The sequence below is a fragment of the Glycine max genome, chromosome 8, assembly GCF_000004515.6.
Source record: "Glycine max cultivar Williams 82 chromosome 8, Glycine_max_v4.0, whole genome shotgun sequence".
Lineage (NCBI taxonomy): Eukaryota > Viridiplantae > Streptophyta > Magnoliopsida > Fabales > Fabaceae > Glycine > Glycine max.
In genome coordinates this window covers 43,829,621-43,847,835 of record NC_038244.2, presented here as the reverse complement: position 1 = coordinate 43,847,835, position 18,215 = coordinate 43,829,621, and the positions used below count along the sequence as shown (strand labels likewise).

Below are 18,215 nucleotides of genomic sequence, written 5' to 3'. Positions count from 1 at the left end.
CTGGGTTGAACCCGAATCAGGAGAGAGAAACCTTAACAGACTCTTCAGAGTCTAAGCCTTGGGGGTAAATACACTCAGTTTGAGTGCTCCTTTAAGCATTTATCGATCTCACATGGTTGAAGTATTCTCGCAAAACGTGAAAATGAATGGTCTCTCTATGATTTTACTTAGTGAGAGTGACCTGACTTACTAGTATGTGTTTTGTCTTATCATGTACTTCTAGGCGCCTAATCAAGTTTTTCACTGACATGGTACTACATTACATATAGGATTAAGTCTTAGTGTATCTGTTGCATAACGTCTGTGTAATGATCATTGTGACTTGTTACGTGATGGTGGGTAATGAATTGTGTGAGTGTGAGATGTTGTGTTGTACTTGAGATGTGTTTTTCTGAACACGTGATTAATGTGAAGGTGTGAAATGTGATTTTGTGATTAAATCCTTGGGACAAGTGATGTTACACAATGAGTTGTAAAATGATGTGAATTGTGCTAAGTTGAGCTTGTTATACTTATGTTATATATATGTGCTTTTGTTTATCTCTGCATGTTTAGGAATGTAATAACTTACTCCATGTGTGTTGTTTGTGTTTGGATCCTATGATGATATCGAACCTTGTGTTCGTGAGAGCAAATGATTAGATAGATGACTATAAAGAACCTTATGCTAAAGGACGATGAACACTATACTCTGATAGGATATGACATTAGAGCTTAGGATTTTACATTGATTTTATCATATGCTATTTTAAGATATGTAGTTGAACATGATTTATTTTTATATTTCTCATTGAAATTTCAGTTGTAATATCAGCAAGTTTCACCTCTTGAAGTTCTCAAAGTAGTAGTTACCCTTTCGTACATGTCTTCTATAGCTTGAATATAAGCTACACAACCACATGTTTTTTTCTCCGAAGTCTTTCACGATACTCCCCGTGGTGTTCAATCATAAGCATTTTTTCAAGTGAATAAAACTGTAAGTCTCTTTCTTTACTTTAGTAGACCTTGATGGAAAGGTACTAAAGTAAATTGATTCTCCACAATCCTCATTTATTCTCTTAATCTATGTGCGATCACCTTTTCTGATAAATTCATAGTGTGACTCATAAGATATATACCCATGTAGTTGATTAGATCTTTTTTAATATCTCCTTTGTTCTAGAAAATAGGAACCGAAATTTCTCTTCCTCCACTCAACTAACATTTTGTTAGATCTCAAAATCTCATTAAAAAGTTTAGTAAGCCAAATGAAACCTTGTTCGATCTCCAGCACATTTTCAAACTTCAATAGGGATACCATCTGAGCATTTTCTTAAACGACCAAATCGATCATTAATAAAAGTTTTGCTTTTCAAAAATAAAATAAAAGAACCAAAATGAATAATATAAATTAAAAAAAGAGACCAAAACAATAATGTAACCTTTTTTAAAATTTAATATAAAAGAGTAAATTTTACTAGCTCTCGTCCACTTTTTTACTCAGATCATTTTATAGAAATAGGATTAAAAATTGTTGATTTAACATCCATCAATACGCTTCCATGATATGAAGCTAAGCCATAAAGTTTTTTTTTCTAGTTATGATCTGAAGAGTGCAATAGATGTTATTAAATGAAAATAAGACACAGTAATTAGCATTGTAATTTTCCCAAGTTGTTGTCATTCAGCCAAAAAACAGAAAAAAAAAACGTTAATTTATTTTAGTTGGTCAAAACTGGAATTGGTCCTTGTGGCATACTCTGCAACAAGCCGAGCAAAAGAAGATAACTTGTCCTCTAGCAACCTTGTTGGGGAATCATACTCCTCAATAAGTCCTGCATCCATATGTGCAAAGAAATCCTATATAAAGGTACATAAAGAATTTGAAGTTCAAAGAAGAATGTAATATACCAGCCTATTCTCACCTTGATTAAGTAGTAGAACCATATCACTATCAATGACCGAAGTTATTCTATGTGCAATGGTAATGACTGAGGAATTAGGGAAGTGTTGCCTTAGAGTTTGCTGAATCAAATTATCTGTAGAAGTGTCAACAGATGCTGTAGCTTCATCTAGCACCAAGACCTTACTCTTCTTAAGCAACACCCTACCAAGACAAACCAATTGTCTTTGGCCCATACTCCAATTCTCTCCATTCTCACAAACTGAATCATCCATTTTAACAATAGATTCATTCCAAAAATAGATGTATATATATCAAATTTAATTTTTTATGCACGGTTAGTATCAAGAGTTTTTCATTAACTAATTATAATCACTCTATATATGACTTTAAAAGTAGTTATTACAAAAGTCAATGATTTTATCATATATGACAATCTGTGATTGGATGTTAACGTAAATTTAATACATTGTCAATGTATTTAAATTAAATTCATTTATATTGATCTTCAATAAATTTAAAAGACAAACCTGAAGAGTCTAGCTTTCCTTCTTTCCTTCTAACTTCATCTCCAAGTTGACACTTATCAAGGGCCTACATAAAACAGTGCCTATGAGTTAGGGAACTGCTAATTTGAGGAAGAACCAAGAAGTCCAGTGTTTTTGATAGAATCTAGTCGCTCTGTGAGACAAATAAAAACAACTTACCTCCCAAATTTGTTCATCTGTGTACTCTTCAAGTGGGTCTAGATTAGTTCTCACAGTACCTTCAAACATGGTTGGATCCTGAGGAATGATACTCAGTCTAGACCTCAAATCATAAAGTCCAATGGAAGAGATGTTGATGCCATCAATCATAATTCTCCCAACAGAAGGCTCGACAATTCGGAACAGTGTTTGTATGAGAGTTGATTTACCACTTCCAGTTCTCCCAACAATTCCAGTTTTCAATCCTCCATGAAATGTGCATGTAAGACCATGCAACACAAATGGCATACGTGGAGTATAACGTACCTTCATCATATGTATATCATAATTATAAACGTAGCACAAAAATCAAGTTCTAGATCTTGCGTACAAGGCACAAAACCTTTCTGTTCAGATGTTAACTTCAAACCATAAAGGATAAAACACCTTGACTCAAATTTTTTAAATAAAAAAAATGAAAAGATAATAAAATGCAAACATAATAACTCCAATAACCTGCAAGTTGTGAATATCAATCCTGCCATATGATGGCCAAGAATCATGTGGCTGGTTTTCCTCTACAACAAGAGGAGGCTCACTAGGAATGGAAGTATACTGAAGTATTCTTTCTACTGATATAATTTTGGTCTCCAAGTTGCAAAGATCCCATATCATCCATGATTGTATGATGTTTAGATTAAGGCCATAGGTTACAGCTAAACCAGCAACACCTTCAATTCAAAAACAAGAAAGAGGAGGTTGGGGGATTATGTTCTAATGCCCCATTATATAAACAGACACACTTTTGACTGGTAAACAAGATACTGGATTTGTGTTTTGTACCTGAATCTATGAATCCCTGTGGAATAGATATCAAGAATATCAAGCAAAAGGCAAATGTCATAGAAGACAGTATATCTAAACGAAAACACAACCATTCCATAGCACCAGCTTTGTTGAACTTGGGGCGAGAATATCCATCCATCATTTTAATATTTGTTTGCTGAAATCTTGGTACCTGATCAAAGCTCCTGATGGTTGATGCACCTGATATTGTTTCAGAAAAGTGTTGAATCACAGGAGCCTTGCATACCCCTACTAAACGGGATAGTTCCCGGGCTGATGGTAAATAATATTGCTGTAGAAGTGTAAGTGTTTAAGATGTCAACTCTTAACATGATAAATAAATTTGGCAAATGATCTTGGCATATTTTAATATCTTATCATCAAAGACAACATGGTACCAGATAAAATACCTGATACCAGATGCTGATTGCTGTAATAGGAATAAAGACAATGAAAACCTGCCATGCAACTTGAGACATCACCACTATAATTCCGAGAAGATGGATCACAGAGGAAGCCAATGCTCCAGTTTGAAGAGGAATGTCTATATCCACTGCACTTTGGTCAGTAGAAGCCTATAATCGAACATAGAAATGATTTTTCCATAAAAAAAATGTTACTACTTAAAAACAAAAAATTAAATAATGTTATATCCATAGTTCCACATACCCTATTAAGGATTCTCCCACTTGGAGTGGAATCAAAAAATGACATTGGAGCACGGAAAATGCGGATATGCATGTTGTTGAAGACTAAAGTAGCTGTCTTATAACCAGCTGTGGCTACAAGTGTTGCTCTTGCAAGGACACAAACAGAACTTCCTATGGCCAAAGCTACATAGACAACTATAAGCTTACTTCCTCCAACAGGTGGCTCAACATTAGTTGAGATAGGAGTTGCCCAAGCCATCCAATAATTGCTTCCAATTTGAAGAAGTTGAAACAAAATTTCAGCCAACAATATGAGTGGTACAAGTGCTCCTCCATATGCTGCTGTGATATATTTCCAATAAACTGAAAAGCCAACTTTACCTTTCTCCCTTTCTTCTTCTTGAACAAGTTGGCCTTTTGGACCACATTTGTCATCTTTTACACCATTTTGCGCATCTTTCTTCACTTCTTTTTCTTCAGCTCCATGAGAAAGAGAGACACTTATATCCTGTTGTGATGTACTTATTTTATCAGATTCCTTCCCTCTATCTAATGAATCAAGTGCAGACAAAGCTTCTTTATGAGCACCAACAAGTTCCATAAAATCAGTGCCTGAGTTGAGTAGATCATTATATTTTCCACATTGAGTAATCTTCCCATCTTTCAAGACCTAACATCAAGGCATAATTTAATAAAAAATTTGTATGAAGAGAACAAACAAACTATATTTGAATAATGACAATGGAACTCTGATAATTGCTCACCAAAATAAGGTCAGCAGCTGGTAAGAACTCTACTTGATGGGTGACATAAACCACAGTCTTTGAACTCAAAAGGTCCAATAAGCATTCCTGTCAGATACAGAAAATGAAAAGGCTCACTTACCGAATACTGATACTGTTGTGATCAGGGAAGCATACAAGCAGTTCTAGAATTCGAGGTCTAGGGCCTCCAGAGCAAGGTAAGAGAGAAAGGAAAATTTGTATTATTTTTGCATATCCATTAGAATTACATTCAGTGTCTATTTATAAGTGTTCTGTGATTATTCTAGAGAATACAATTCTAACGGATTTTGGCATTGTGTGTATGCCTAGGAGGAATTGAAAATTGCACTGCACTACTAGCAGGGGACATCTTCTAACGGCCCAGGGAATCTTGGATTGGGATTGCTTCTAGAACCTGACTGACCTGGCTGCAAGCTCAGCTTCATTTTGCTATGTAATCATCCAGGTATCTTGGCCTATTGATTCTCCTTTTTGCCCCTGGTCCTTCTTCTTCATTTTGTTCTGTTCTTGATTCTGAGTTTCGCTCTGTGATTGCTGGTTCTGAGTTCATAACAGATACAATGATGATGCTACCAGAGTTCAGAGGAACGGTATCACCTCATTTTTCATAAAATAAATTCAAATTTTTTTTTATATAAATAAATAAAATTTTTAAGAAAATAATGAGATTTTTATAATTAAATAAATTAGAAAAAATAGATTTATTAATTAAAATAATAGTTTGAAAAAAAATATTTTATTTGATAGGAAATAAAATAGATTTTTTTTTATAAAACAAATAAATAAATAAATAGAGTAAATAATAGACTGATAGTACCCTACCTATAAATAGAGATATATTAAGTCAATTTTCTAATGATATATCTACGCTTTGTCTCTATCAAATTCGTTTTCCTTCTCCCCTCCCAAAATTTTCTTTTTTTCTTGCATACACTCAAACCTGTTTCAGTAAAATGATGACTCGAACTCGTTAACCGTTGGATCGTCATGAAATTTGAACAAGAGGTTTGGAACTTATTTCCTCACATTCCCACTGTTGAGATTTTTGTGGTGGAAGAAATGACCCTCGCACTAAGTTTTCTCTTTTCCCACATACACCCAAACTTGTCCCAGAAAAACTACGATCTCGGACTCGTTAACCATTGGATCGTTGTGAAAGTTGGACACCACAAACTTATTTTCGCATAGTCTCACCGTTGGGATTTGCGAAATAATGTTCTTGCAGAGAGAAATTAGTCTCGCACATATATTAACACTGATATGGAGGCTACAATCTCTTCCATTTCTCTTTGACGCTTCAAAATCCTAACAAAGCAAACTGGGGAAAAGCTGAGGAATCTTAGGAAATTGTTAGAGAAGCCGCTATCACTATCGAACTACACACGTGAGCCCGCTTAGAGTTAAGGATGAGTTTATCGCAATTGGGGTTAGAATGAACATGAGTAGGGATCCTCAAAGGATTATTAAATTGGGGTTTATTGAATTATAATTTTTCTTTACGATTATACAATATTGTTGTGTTTGACGGACCAATTGATGTCCTCATGTGAATTGTTAGATAAACTTGAGTGCTCTTGGTGTTTTCGTATTTTTGACTTATGATTTTGATTCATTGATTTTAATATGATTGTATGGAATTGTTTGAATGGTTTTACTCCCCATGTTGTGAGAATCATTTTGTATAAATTGTTATATTGAGATTATGAAATGGTGATTCAAATGGTGAGTATGTGACAAATTGAACCTGTGATGAATGGTGAGATAAATGTGTATTGAGATGTTGTATGTATTGAGTTGTGAGCTATAAATTGTGCAATCATACAATTGTAAGACCCTTTAAGGGCGACGAGTTTTTGCGTGACGAGTATTGTGATGGGATCCATTATGGGAACCCGACGAGTTGAATAACTGTGAGGCGCAACGAGTTAAAATGATTTTGAAAACAATTGAGTAATTGTATGTATTGCATAGTTCATAGGTAAAGTGTATATGATTCATGAGGTGTGATAACATGCTAGTTTTGAATTATACCATTGTGATTGAGACCGAGTGTATGTGATAAATTGAGTATGTATATATTGACTTGCAATATATATATGTGCATTGAGATGTTGTGTGCGTTGAGTTGTGAGCTATGAATCGTACAATCACACGATTATAAGACCCTTTAAGGGTGACAGGTTTATGTGTGACGAGTATTGTGATGAGAACCACTGTGGGGACCCGACGAGTTTAATCACAAGCGCGACAAGATAAAATTATTTTGAGAACAATTGAGAAGTCGTGTGTTTTGTACAATTCATGGATAAAGTCTGTGTGCTAAAATGTTTTTTGGGTTGAACCTGAATCAAGAGGGAGAGGCCCTAACAGACTCTTTGGAGTGTAGGCCTTAGGGGTAAATACACCTGGTTTGAGTGCTCCTTTAAGTCTGTGTCGATCCCACATGGTTGGAGCATTCTCCCAAAACAGCATGACCCTGACTGATCTCCCTATGATTTTACATAGTAAGAGTGACCTGACTTATTAGTGTGTGGTTTGTCTTGTCATGTATTCCTAGGCGCCCGACGAGGTTTTTTACTGACATGGTACCACATTGCATATAAGATTGAGTCTTAGTGTATCTGTTGCATAATGCTTGTGTATTGATCAATATTGATTGGTTTAGTGATATCGTATTTTGATCCTTGAGTATGTGAATGAAGTGAAAATGAATGAGACATGTTGTGTTGTGATGTGATGTTACGCGACAAAGTGGTGGAATGACGTGAGCTATGTTTGAGTAAGTTGTATCTCATTTATATGATATGTATATCTATGTTGTCTCGTTTCTCTCTATTAGTTAGGAATGTGATAACTCACTCCCGGTGTGTTATTTGTGTTTGAATCCTGTGATGATCTCGAACTTTGTGTTCGTGGGAGCAGATGATAGTGACTGTGGAAAACCTTATGTTAGAGGACGCGGGAACACAATATTTTGGTAGGATGTGACATTGGGGTATATGTTTCTAAGTCTTGGACGATCTTATTTTGAGCCGAGATGATTTTATTATTTATTTTGATAATTTTTATTATGAGGTTAGAAAAGTTAATGTGAGCCTTTTACCTTTTTGAAATGCTTTTATTTTAATGTTTTTTAAAAACTTTTAATTAATTTTGATTTTTTATTCATTTTATTATTAGTACACATATATGTGTGGGGGTAAAGGGTGACACAGGAACTACATTTTTCACAAATGTTTGAGACAGTTTGTAGTTTGTAAAACATACAAAGAAATTAAATTTAATAGATTAATAGCATAGTCTATCTTGCAAATTATAAGATGCAGCAGAAAATTGAGTTACCTTAAAAAGATGAGATCCTGTATGAGCATCCACAGCACTAAACACATCATCAAATAGATATATATCAGCATCATGGTATAGAGCACGAGCAATTTGTATTCTTTGCTTCTGTCCACCACTCAAATTTATCCCCCTCTCTCCTATAATAGTCTGATCTCCAAATGATAAAATATCTAGATCCTTCTTTAGGCAACAAGCTTCAAGGACCTTCTCATACCTTTCCCTTTCCATATCCTTGCCAAACAATATATTATCCTCTATGGTGCTACTTTGTATCCATGGTGACTGAGCTACATAGGCCTTTGTTCCACACACCTTTAGGATCCCTGATTTCTTTGGTACTTCTCCCAATATACAAGAAAGTAAAGTAGACTTGCCTGATCCAACAGTACCACAAACTGCAACCCTCATGCCATGAAAAACTCTTAGATTTATGTTTTGCAATGTTATATTAGGGGAAAATGAATCCCAAGAGAAATTCCCATCAACCACTTCAATTGCTATATCAGAACTACCCGGCGGAAGCTTCTTCACAACATCAGATAGCATCTCATCGAGACGAAGGAAAGATGCAATCCTGTCAAGAGAAACCTTAGTTTGTGCCATCATTGAAATTGTCTCTGGAAGATTATAAATGGGTTCTTGGAGAATCTGGAATGTTGCAAGTGTAGACAAGATCTTCCCTGATTCAAGGGTGATCCCAATGACCATACAAGTACCAAAAGTAACCACTGATACAAATGCTGGGGCACACCAAAATATAGATATGATCAAGACTAAAGTGTATATAACTTTTTTTAAACAGCCTTGTTCGATCTTTCTGAGTTCAGTTATCTTAGACAAAAACTTCATTTCCCATCCTTGCAGTTTGAGAATCCTCATGTTCCTCAAAATCTCAGATGTCGCTTTCATTCTTTCATCTCTTGACTCCATCAACTTGTTGTGAAACTTCTCTTGGGTTGAACCCAAGGGAATGTTTGCCCACATTACAATGAGAATTGCAACAAAACCAGCAATTGAAGCAAGCCCAAGATTTTTATATAAAACCAACAAGCCTACTAAAACCTGTAGGACTACTAACCACAGATCATGTAGGTGCCAACTGAACTCACCAACTCTTTCTGCATCAACACTCATGAAGTTGATTATTTCCCCTGTGGTCTGTCCTTGCTTTGATTGGCATGATAGGTTCAAAGCTTTATTATATATGATTGTCACAAGCAGTGCTTGCATTCGTATTCCAACCTGCTGCAACCTAAAGAACCAGTGCCTCTTTGTCAGGCACTCCACAAGCTTTGCCACACAAAATGCAGACACCAAAACAAGGCCCTCTTTTTCAAATTGTCGTTTTCCATTAAGGTATTGAACAAAACAATCAATGAGATAGGGACCGACAAAAGTCGCCAATGTGTTTACCAGTGCAAGGATAGCTGTGAAAATAATCTCTTTCCAGGTTGAGAATACTAATGACTTCACTAACTTAAGTGTGGTTAATGTGTTAGTTGCTCCACAATATGCCTCAAGCTTATCACTAAAAATTGGAAATGCTCCAATTAAACTGTCTCTTTTGTCAAGTTGGGGGACATCCTCAAGGTCCAAACTCTTCTTCTTGCCACCAGCAATCAGAGGACTAACCCAAGAGAAGGTAAGAATGCTGAAAATTCCAGCATAAGAGTAAGGGGTAACAGTGTCACCCCCCTTGGTTTCATTAGTCCCAAACACATCATTATCATTTGAATCACCATTCAAAAGAGATTCTTGAAGAGTACTATTTCTCACTCCACCCTCAAATTTTACAAAAAAACCCAAGTAACAGAAGAATAAACCCACACAAACAGAGGAAACATCAGAACCTAAGCACTGAATAGGCAAAGCAGCATGCTTTTCATAGAGAACAATGTTCACTATAAAGCAATAGCCAGAAACAAAGAGGTAGAGGACACACCAACCTCTGAAGAAGAATGGCAATCTTCTTTCCCTTGAAATGAAGAGCTCATCGTGCATGCAAACACCACCAACACCCCAAGCAACCACTTTGAGCACTAAATCCAAAAGGGTCACAAGCTTTTCTTGTGACAAACCTTTTCTATACCAACAAAAGTAATTAAACAAAAAGAGTAGAAGGTTGAATGCAGAAACAACCAGAGAACAAAGCCTTGTCCTTGGAAACAAGGTGTTATTAATTTTCTCTTTGGAACTTTCTCTGGCTCCAACTGTGACTTTCTTCCACACCAGTGACACTAAAAGCGCCACTAACAACAGTAGATGAAGGAAACCAGATAAGCCATGCATGAAAATTGGCTTCACGAAAAATGTCAGAAAACTACTGCCAAAGTGTCTAAGAAAATGGAGTGATAAGACAAACGACATAATATACTTTAACAGTTGAACTTGGAATGAATAACAACAACGTATTTGAGTTTGTTGTGGAACCTAAAAAAGAATTCTACTTATATAAGAATAAAAATGAAGTTACTGTCAAAGAATGAAAAAAAAACATGGAAGAGAGGGAAACATGGTTACGTAGAGCAAGACTGGATAAAAAGTGGAGGGTGAGTATGAAGGAGACATCAAGAAAATGAGAGAAAATGGAAGCTACATTTTCCAAGGAAAAAGGGTGAGATCGGAATGTGATTAAGAAAATATCTGAAACGGTGAGTTAGTCAACATTTTTGTCTGATTCTTGCTACCTATTTCTTCTTTCTCACTACAATATACAATTTGCTTTGGCCTTTACCCTTCTTAATTGAGTCCTAGTTAGCTGAAGTCTTGATCAGGTTTGTTCCTATTTTTCAGGAATAGTTAATGATTCTGCTTCACATTTATTGACATTAAAAAGCATAACCTGTTTACCAATAGAAGTGGGGTAACTTTTTTAAATAATAATAAAGAAGTATTGTTTCGGATGTCTCGGATCTGATTCACATGGGAAAAAGAATTCCCTATAGTTTTTTTTTTCTAGTAACCAATATCTTTTTTTTTTTTGACAGAAACAAGCTCAAATCTTGTCATTATGAATTATTCCAATAATACAACTTGGACTATGTTTGACAACACTAACTGAAAATTTAATTAATAGCTGAAAGCTCAAAGCTGAAAAGTTAACGTATTAGTACTACTTGATAATAGATATAAGGACTAGCTTGATTGAGTGCTGCTCTAGCTAAACTATGAACAATGCTATTAGCTTGTCTCTTTACAAAATTTATAGAAAAGTTTGGATATATAATGAGATAGAATATCTCTGCAATTACTTATTATACAGCCCACTTCTGAAATATCATCGATGCCTCCTGCAAGTTTTTGGGGCACTAGTTTACTGTCTTTCTCAAAAATAACATTAGACATATCCATGTCAATAGCATACTGCAGAGCTTGAAGAATTCGACTTGCCTCTCCTTCAATGACTGAGATACACGGTTTGGACCAGGATGGCAGGATGTTCGAGCTACCATAAACCTCCCTTCTTTATCACAAACACAGCAAGCCCTGGTCATGGCAGTGAAAACCTGCATTAATATTGCATTTGAGATAGGCCCAAATAGGTGATTTTTAACCTTAGATGACATTGATATTATTCTTTCAATATTAGTTTTATTTTTAATTTTCTAAAATACTAAATAATAACAAGTGTATGGTTGTAATTCATTAGGGTTATTATTTAATGTTAGTTTTGTGCTCTCTTGAGGAATCAATCAATGAAGAATATTAATTCTATGTTTATCTCTTAGTTTTGGTAGAATAATAGGAATAGTGATAGAATAGTTATCTTGCACAAATCAAATGGTGCTTTCATCAGTCTACTGATCTCCCATACCAACCATCACCACCATGGATAACCTTCAAGGTATTTTTCAGAAATTAGAGGCCTTCCAAATCCAATTCAACCGCTATGAAGAAAAACAAAAATCACCACACCACCCTCTTGCAATCCATTGATTCCTGTCATGCTACTCTCACCTCCACCATGCAGGGTATGATGAAACAACTATCCATTCAACCTCAGGCAGTGACACCACTTCCACAACCGCCGCCACTACCGGCGCACTATACAACTGCCGCAAACCCCCACAACTTCTTCCAACCACCATGTTTTCCCACATACCCTTATGCATATTCCCTCTCCATCTCCATCGATTTCCTCTTCCTGCACTACACCACCGTCGAGTTCCACTCCACCGTCGCCATGGTGCACCTAGTGTTCCTCGATCATTGTCGTTGTGTGCTTGATAAAAAAAGTGTCTTATTAGTATTTTTCATGTTAATTACATGCTCGTTTAATTGACTAACAATATAATTTTTTAAGCAATTTAATTATGAAAAATAAACTCTAAAATTTGTTCTTTTATATTGTATTAAAATTCATTATATTCTTAATCGTACGTTAATTTTTTTTCGCTTATATAATGGATTATTACAAGGAATTTAAAATGTTATTTTCTTTTTTAATTTAAACGTTAGAAGAATATCTTTTTATAGGAGCTTGGTAGAAGAATATCCTACTAAGGGGGTGTATTGGATTGGGATTTTGAGAGAATATTTTGACAAAAACAATCTTGAAGATTTTAAAAGATTATGTGAGATTGTATTGATTTTGTGGGATTTTAAAAGATTTTTTTTAAAAGACTTTTTACAATCAGGATTCTTAACCCAAGATTTTAATGGATTTCTAACACAGATTTTTAAGATTTCAAAGTACTTTATGGATTTTTAAGATTTTGAAAGATTAATACATTTTAAACAAAAAAATAACGGAAGTTACAAAAGTGAATGAAAAAGATGATAAATAAATTATAATGTTTGAATAAAGAAAATAAAAACGATAGAAATTTTAAACCTTTTAATAACAAAGTCATTATTTCCTAAAAAAATAATAACAAAGTGATTCTCACTTCATATTCGCCTAATTATTAGCATTTCTTCACATATCTGAACCTATATTAGTCCTCCATATATTAGCATCTTCTCGTTCCTGCTCTTGTGTTTGAACAATGGGTTCATGATCATTGTCTTCGTAATTTGGTAACACTGAAGATGAAGATGAAGACTCGTCAGTAGGTTCCACTGGAAATTCATCAGAACGACATTCTTTGCGAAGAAAATTATGAAGTGCTGCACATGCCAACACAAGCTTTGCTTGTGTTTTAAATAGAAATGGAGGTGCTGACTTAAAAATTGTGAACCGCGATTTAAAAATACCAAATATCCTCTCAATCAAAAAAAACTATTAACAAAATAACAATAATAATAACACAATAACAATTAAAAAATTATTAACACAATAATAATAATAATAACACGCTGTCAAAAAAATAACAATAACACATTAATAATTAACATTTTAATAATAACACAAGAAAATAATAATAATAATAATGGACGTTGTAAAAAAATAAGTTGAAGAAACAGAAAAAAAAAGAGTTTTTTATTTTGATTTGTATATACAGTACTAAAAAAAAAAGCAATATGAAATCTTGATGCATATCAATTGCCATTCTTTTGATGCATATTCATTGCCTGGACGTTGAAAACAATATGAATACGAAATCTTGAAGCATATACAGCACCCTTTTCTTTTGATTTGCGTAATATACATATAGTATGAACAATATTGACTATCGATTGCCATTAAAAAAATAGGTAAAATTGATTGAAAAGTTGTAAGAGAATGAACCTGGTAGTGGTTTGTGTCTTGTTCGGCAGGAGAAGAAAAAATCTTTGGAAGATTATGAAAAGTCTCAAGGGTTTGGGTGAGATTGTTGGAGGAGTATTTTATGTGTATTTCTAACTAAAAAGTCTCTCAAAATCCATTCCACAAAAGAATCCATCAAAATCTATTTACTTTTGAATACCAAAAGACATTTTAAAAGTGGTAAGAAATCTCAATTGAATACCAACAGATTTTGTTGCCCTGAAAAAAAAATCTTTATTGTCTTAATTGAATACCACAAGATTTGTTTATATTTTATAAAAGTCTTGATTGAATATCACAAGACTTTTTAATCATAAAAAAATCTTTTAAAATCATTTGAAATCTTAATCCAAAAAATAACATTTTAATATTAAAATAAAAATATAATATATAAAACGTTATTCCGTTTATCGATCCAAGGATTAATAACTAAATATAATGTTTTTCATACAATTTTTATAACAATATGTTGATCCCAAATTGAACTCAAAGTAAAGTATTGGGTTAGAGTATTGTAAATGCAGTATATTTTTTTTTTTATTATTATATTACTCATTTATCATATATTTTCTTATTTGGTATTGGTACAAAGTCATCATCTCATTTATGTCAATCCTTATTATACTTGTTACATCGGATAGTTCTCCTTTTATTTTTTTTCAGCAATTTCCGGTACTTATAATATATTATAAAAACCGATATACAAACATTTTATTCCTTTAGTAATGTGATTCAATTCAGCTCTCTGCCCTAAGAGGATGTTCATAAACCTTTCACAGAAAATCCCACTAAAAATATCGACAACTCCATCATCTTCCAAAGTTCCAACAATTAAAAAATAAATTCACCAATTAATCAATCTCTCTTTCACGAAAAAATTATTAGGTAGTTTAGAATCATCACGTCATTTATGATTTTGACCAATAATCATGTAATACATAGATAATTTAATATTTTAAAGGTTAAATTCAAATTTTAATTTTTATAATTTTAAATTCATGATTTTGATTCCTTATTTTTAAATCAAGACATTTAATCTTTTTAATTTTTAAAAGTAAATAATTTTGATTCTACCGTCAATTGACCATCCATCCAAAGTCAAATATTGGTTTTGATGTAACAAAGACATGTAAACAACTTACATGATGCTTAAGTGAAAAAAGATTAAATAAAGTGAAAAATAAAAAATATCTTAATAAGAATTGAATTGATAATCCTTTATTATTCATCATTAAAGTAACAAACTATTAAGACACTTGCTTTATTTAATTAATTATATTAACATTTTTTTCAATTATTACAAGTCCAGAGTTATTTTTTCCAAATCATCAAATTTATAAATTAAAAAATATTTCATATATAAATATTTTTTAATTTTACATTAATAATTAGAGTAAAAATAATCTATATATTAAAATCAATTTAAAAAATTGTGTAAATAATTTACATATTAATTTATGAAATTAAATTATAAATGGGTAAAATAAAAATAAAAACATGTAAATTAAAATTAAAAAGGTTTATATATATATATATATATATATATATATTAAATATATTTAATTATAAATTATAATAATTTGAAAAAGAAAACTTTTGATTAATGATATATAGAAAATAATATTAATGTAATTAAATAAACAAAAAAAGTGTGTTAATGATTGTCTTGTTTATAAATAAAATGTCATGGATTTAATTTCTATTAAGATACATTTAATATTTTTTCACATAAATATCATGTCAATTACTTATATAAGTTTTATGTTAGCATCAATATGTCACGTCAAAATCAAAGTTTGACTTTGAATGATCAACTGAATGATCAAAATTGTTTAGTTTTTAAAATAGAAAAATTAAATGTCTTAATTTAAAAATATTTAGGGACCAAAATCATGGATTTAAAATTATAAAAAGGTTAAAATTATAATTTAACTTATTTAATTTTAAATTGATTAAGATCTCTTAAATTAAAAAATGACATAATTAATTTTTGTTAAATAATTGTTGAGTATATATTTAATTTATTAGTTCTGTACCACCTAATCATTTCTTTTCTTTCACACTCACTCACACCTTTATGGTTAAAGAAAAATCTTTGGAGCAAAGTCAACCATTAGCTTCCACCCAGAAAAATATCTACCCAAAGTGAAGTTATGTGCTTGGTTTTGTTTCTTCTAAATTATGGTATCACACCGCGTCTTTCTCTTCTGTTAATACTCTTCTTCCATGATGCACCATCCAACTGATTTTCTCCTCCAACCCAATTTCACTCGTGGGGTATCTGCTTCCCTCAACCTAGTTTTGCTACTTATGCTTGTTGTGTATTGGGTATGGAAGAAAGTGCAAGTGGACAATAGTGAAAAGAGTGAGAGAAAAGGATTCCATAATACTGCTTTCTTGTACTACAAACACAGTCTGGTTTGTAGCTTAGTTATTTGTGTGTTCAACCTTTTGTTGTGCTTACTAAGCTACTTTTACTTGTATAACAATTATGGTTCAGAGGAGCTTGTCACTGCTTCTGATTTGGCTCTCAAAACAGTTGTTTGGGGTTCTGTTTGTGTTTTTTTATATTCTACAAACTCCGAGGCACAGGATCCGAGTTTCCCTCGTTTGTAGAGAATTTGGTGGTGCGTCTATGCCTTTGTTTCTTGTTCTTGCCTTGTTATTGACTTTATGCAAAGCATGTTTTCTTGCCAGTTATGTACCTTATTAATGACATAGGTTCCTCTATTTCGCGTTTATTTCTATGTTATGTTGGATGTTTTGTTAACTGTATGGCTAAGCTTAACCCTCTTGAAGAGTCCCTTTTGAATGGTGACTCTAGTGTATGCAACAATTCTGATTCCAGTAAGAGTAGACTAAATGAAAATTTAACCCGTTATTCAAATGCTGGATTTTTTTCAGCATTCTTACTTTCTCATGGATTGGTCCATTAATAAGTCTAGGCAAGGAGAAGATATTAGAGCATCAGGACGTCCCACTTCTTGCTACTGATGACAGTGCCTATGGGGTTTTTCCAACTTTTAGAAACAAACTTGAGTCAGAGTGTGGTAGTGTTAGGATTGTGACCACTCTTAAGCTGGCGAAGGTGTTATTCTTGTCAACATGGCAAGGGATCCTTTTATCAGGTTTGTTTTCATTCCTATACACATGTGCCTCTTATGTTGGACCATTTCTTATTGACATCCTTGTTCAATTCCTCAATGGGGAACATAAGTTTAAAAATGAAGGATATGTTTTGGCTACTGCATTTGTTGCTGCAAAGCTTGTGGAGTGTCTTTCAGAGAGGCACTATATGTTTAGGTACCAGCAGGTTGGGGTTAGGGATCAATCAAAGTTGGTGGTAGTAACATCTCATTTTTCGTAAATAAATTAAAAAGTTTTTTTAGGTTAAAAAGAAAAGAAAGAGTTTTAGAAAATGGTGAGATTTTTATAATTAAATAAATAAGGAGAAATAACTGCACTAAAATAATAGTTTGAAGGAAAATAAAAAAAAATATTTGATTTATTTATTTGATAGGAAATAAAATAGAGTTTCTTTTTATAAAACAAACAAATAAATAAATAGAGTAAATAATAGGCTGAGAATATAAATAGAGATATATTAGGTCATTTTTCACACTGTTCACCCCTATGCTCTCTCTTCTTATCAATTTCCTTCTCCCTTCTCTTCCTCTCAAAATTCTCTCTTTTTTCTCGCATACATCTCATACTTGTTAACCGTTGGATCGTCATGATATTTTAGCACCAGGTTCGCAACTCATTTTCGAGAATTCTCACCGTTGGAAATTGCGAAAAAATATCAGACCTAAGAGAAATGTCTTTCGCATCGTAACTTCCTCTTTTCCCGCTGAGACTCAAAACCAGTCTAGTAAAACTACAATTCTAGACTCGTTAATCGTTGGATTGTCATGAAATTTAGACACCTGGTTTGCAATTCAATTCTGCACACCTTCACCATTGGGATTTGTGAAAAAATATTCATGGAAAAAGAAAAGTGAATCGCACAAAGACATTACAAAATGAAGACTTTAATCTCTTATTCTTCTCTCTAACGCTTGAAAATTCTATCAAAGCAAATCAGAGGAAAAGCTCGAGGGATCTCAGGAAATTGCTAGAGATGTCATTATCACTGTCAGAATACACACGTAAGCCTGCTTAGAGGTAAGGGATGAGTTTATCGCAATTGGGGTTAGTATGAGTATGTGTAGGAATCCTTAGGGGATCAAATTGGGGTTTATTTTGGGATGTTTATTGAATTATAATTTTTCCTTTATGATTATAAATACAATATTGATATCCTGATGCGAATTGGTTGATAAAATTAAGTGT

The 18,215-nt window shown here is 33.1% G+C and overlaps 1 protein-coding gene across 2 annotated transcripts; it reads right to left on the bottom strand.

Annotated features, from left to right (window-relative positions):
• Positions 1–1,513: 1,513 nt before the first annotated feature.
• LOC100775358 (ABC transporter C family member 3) lies at positions 1,514–10,991 on the bottom strand. Of its 2 annotated transcripts, XM_014779431.3 has the most exons (10): positions 8,192–10,988; positions 4,829–4,915; positions 4,084–4,734; positions 3,825–3,989; positions 3,412–3,706; positions 3,085–3,299; positions 2,590–2,895; positions 2,413–2,476; positions 1,905–2,144; positions 1,514–1,814 (listed from the first exon to the last, which is right to left on the bottom strand). In XM_014779431.3, the coding sequence occupies exons 1-10, from the start codon at positions 10,559–10,561 to the stop codon at positions 1,696–1,698; spliced, it is 4,512 nt and encodes a 1,503-aa protein (XP_014634917.1). In that variant the 5' UTR covers positions 10,562–10,988; the 3' UTR covers positions 1,514–1,695. The 2 variants fall into 2 exon arrangements, with proteins under 2 accessions (XP_014634917.1, XP_014634918.1); XM_014779432.3 differs by lacking the exons at positions 1,514–1,814; positions 1,905–2,144; positions 2,413–2,476; positions 2,590–2,895; positions 3,085–3,299 and having other exon boundaries at positions 3,418–3,615; positions 8,192–10,991.
• Positions 10,992–18,215: the final 7,224 nt, after the last annotated feature.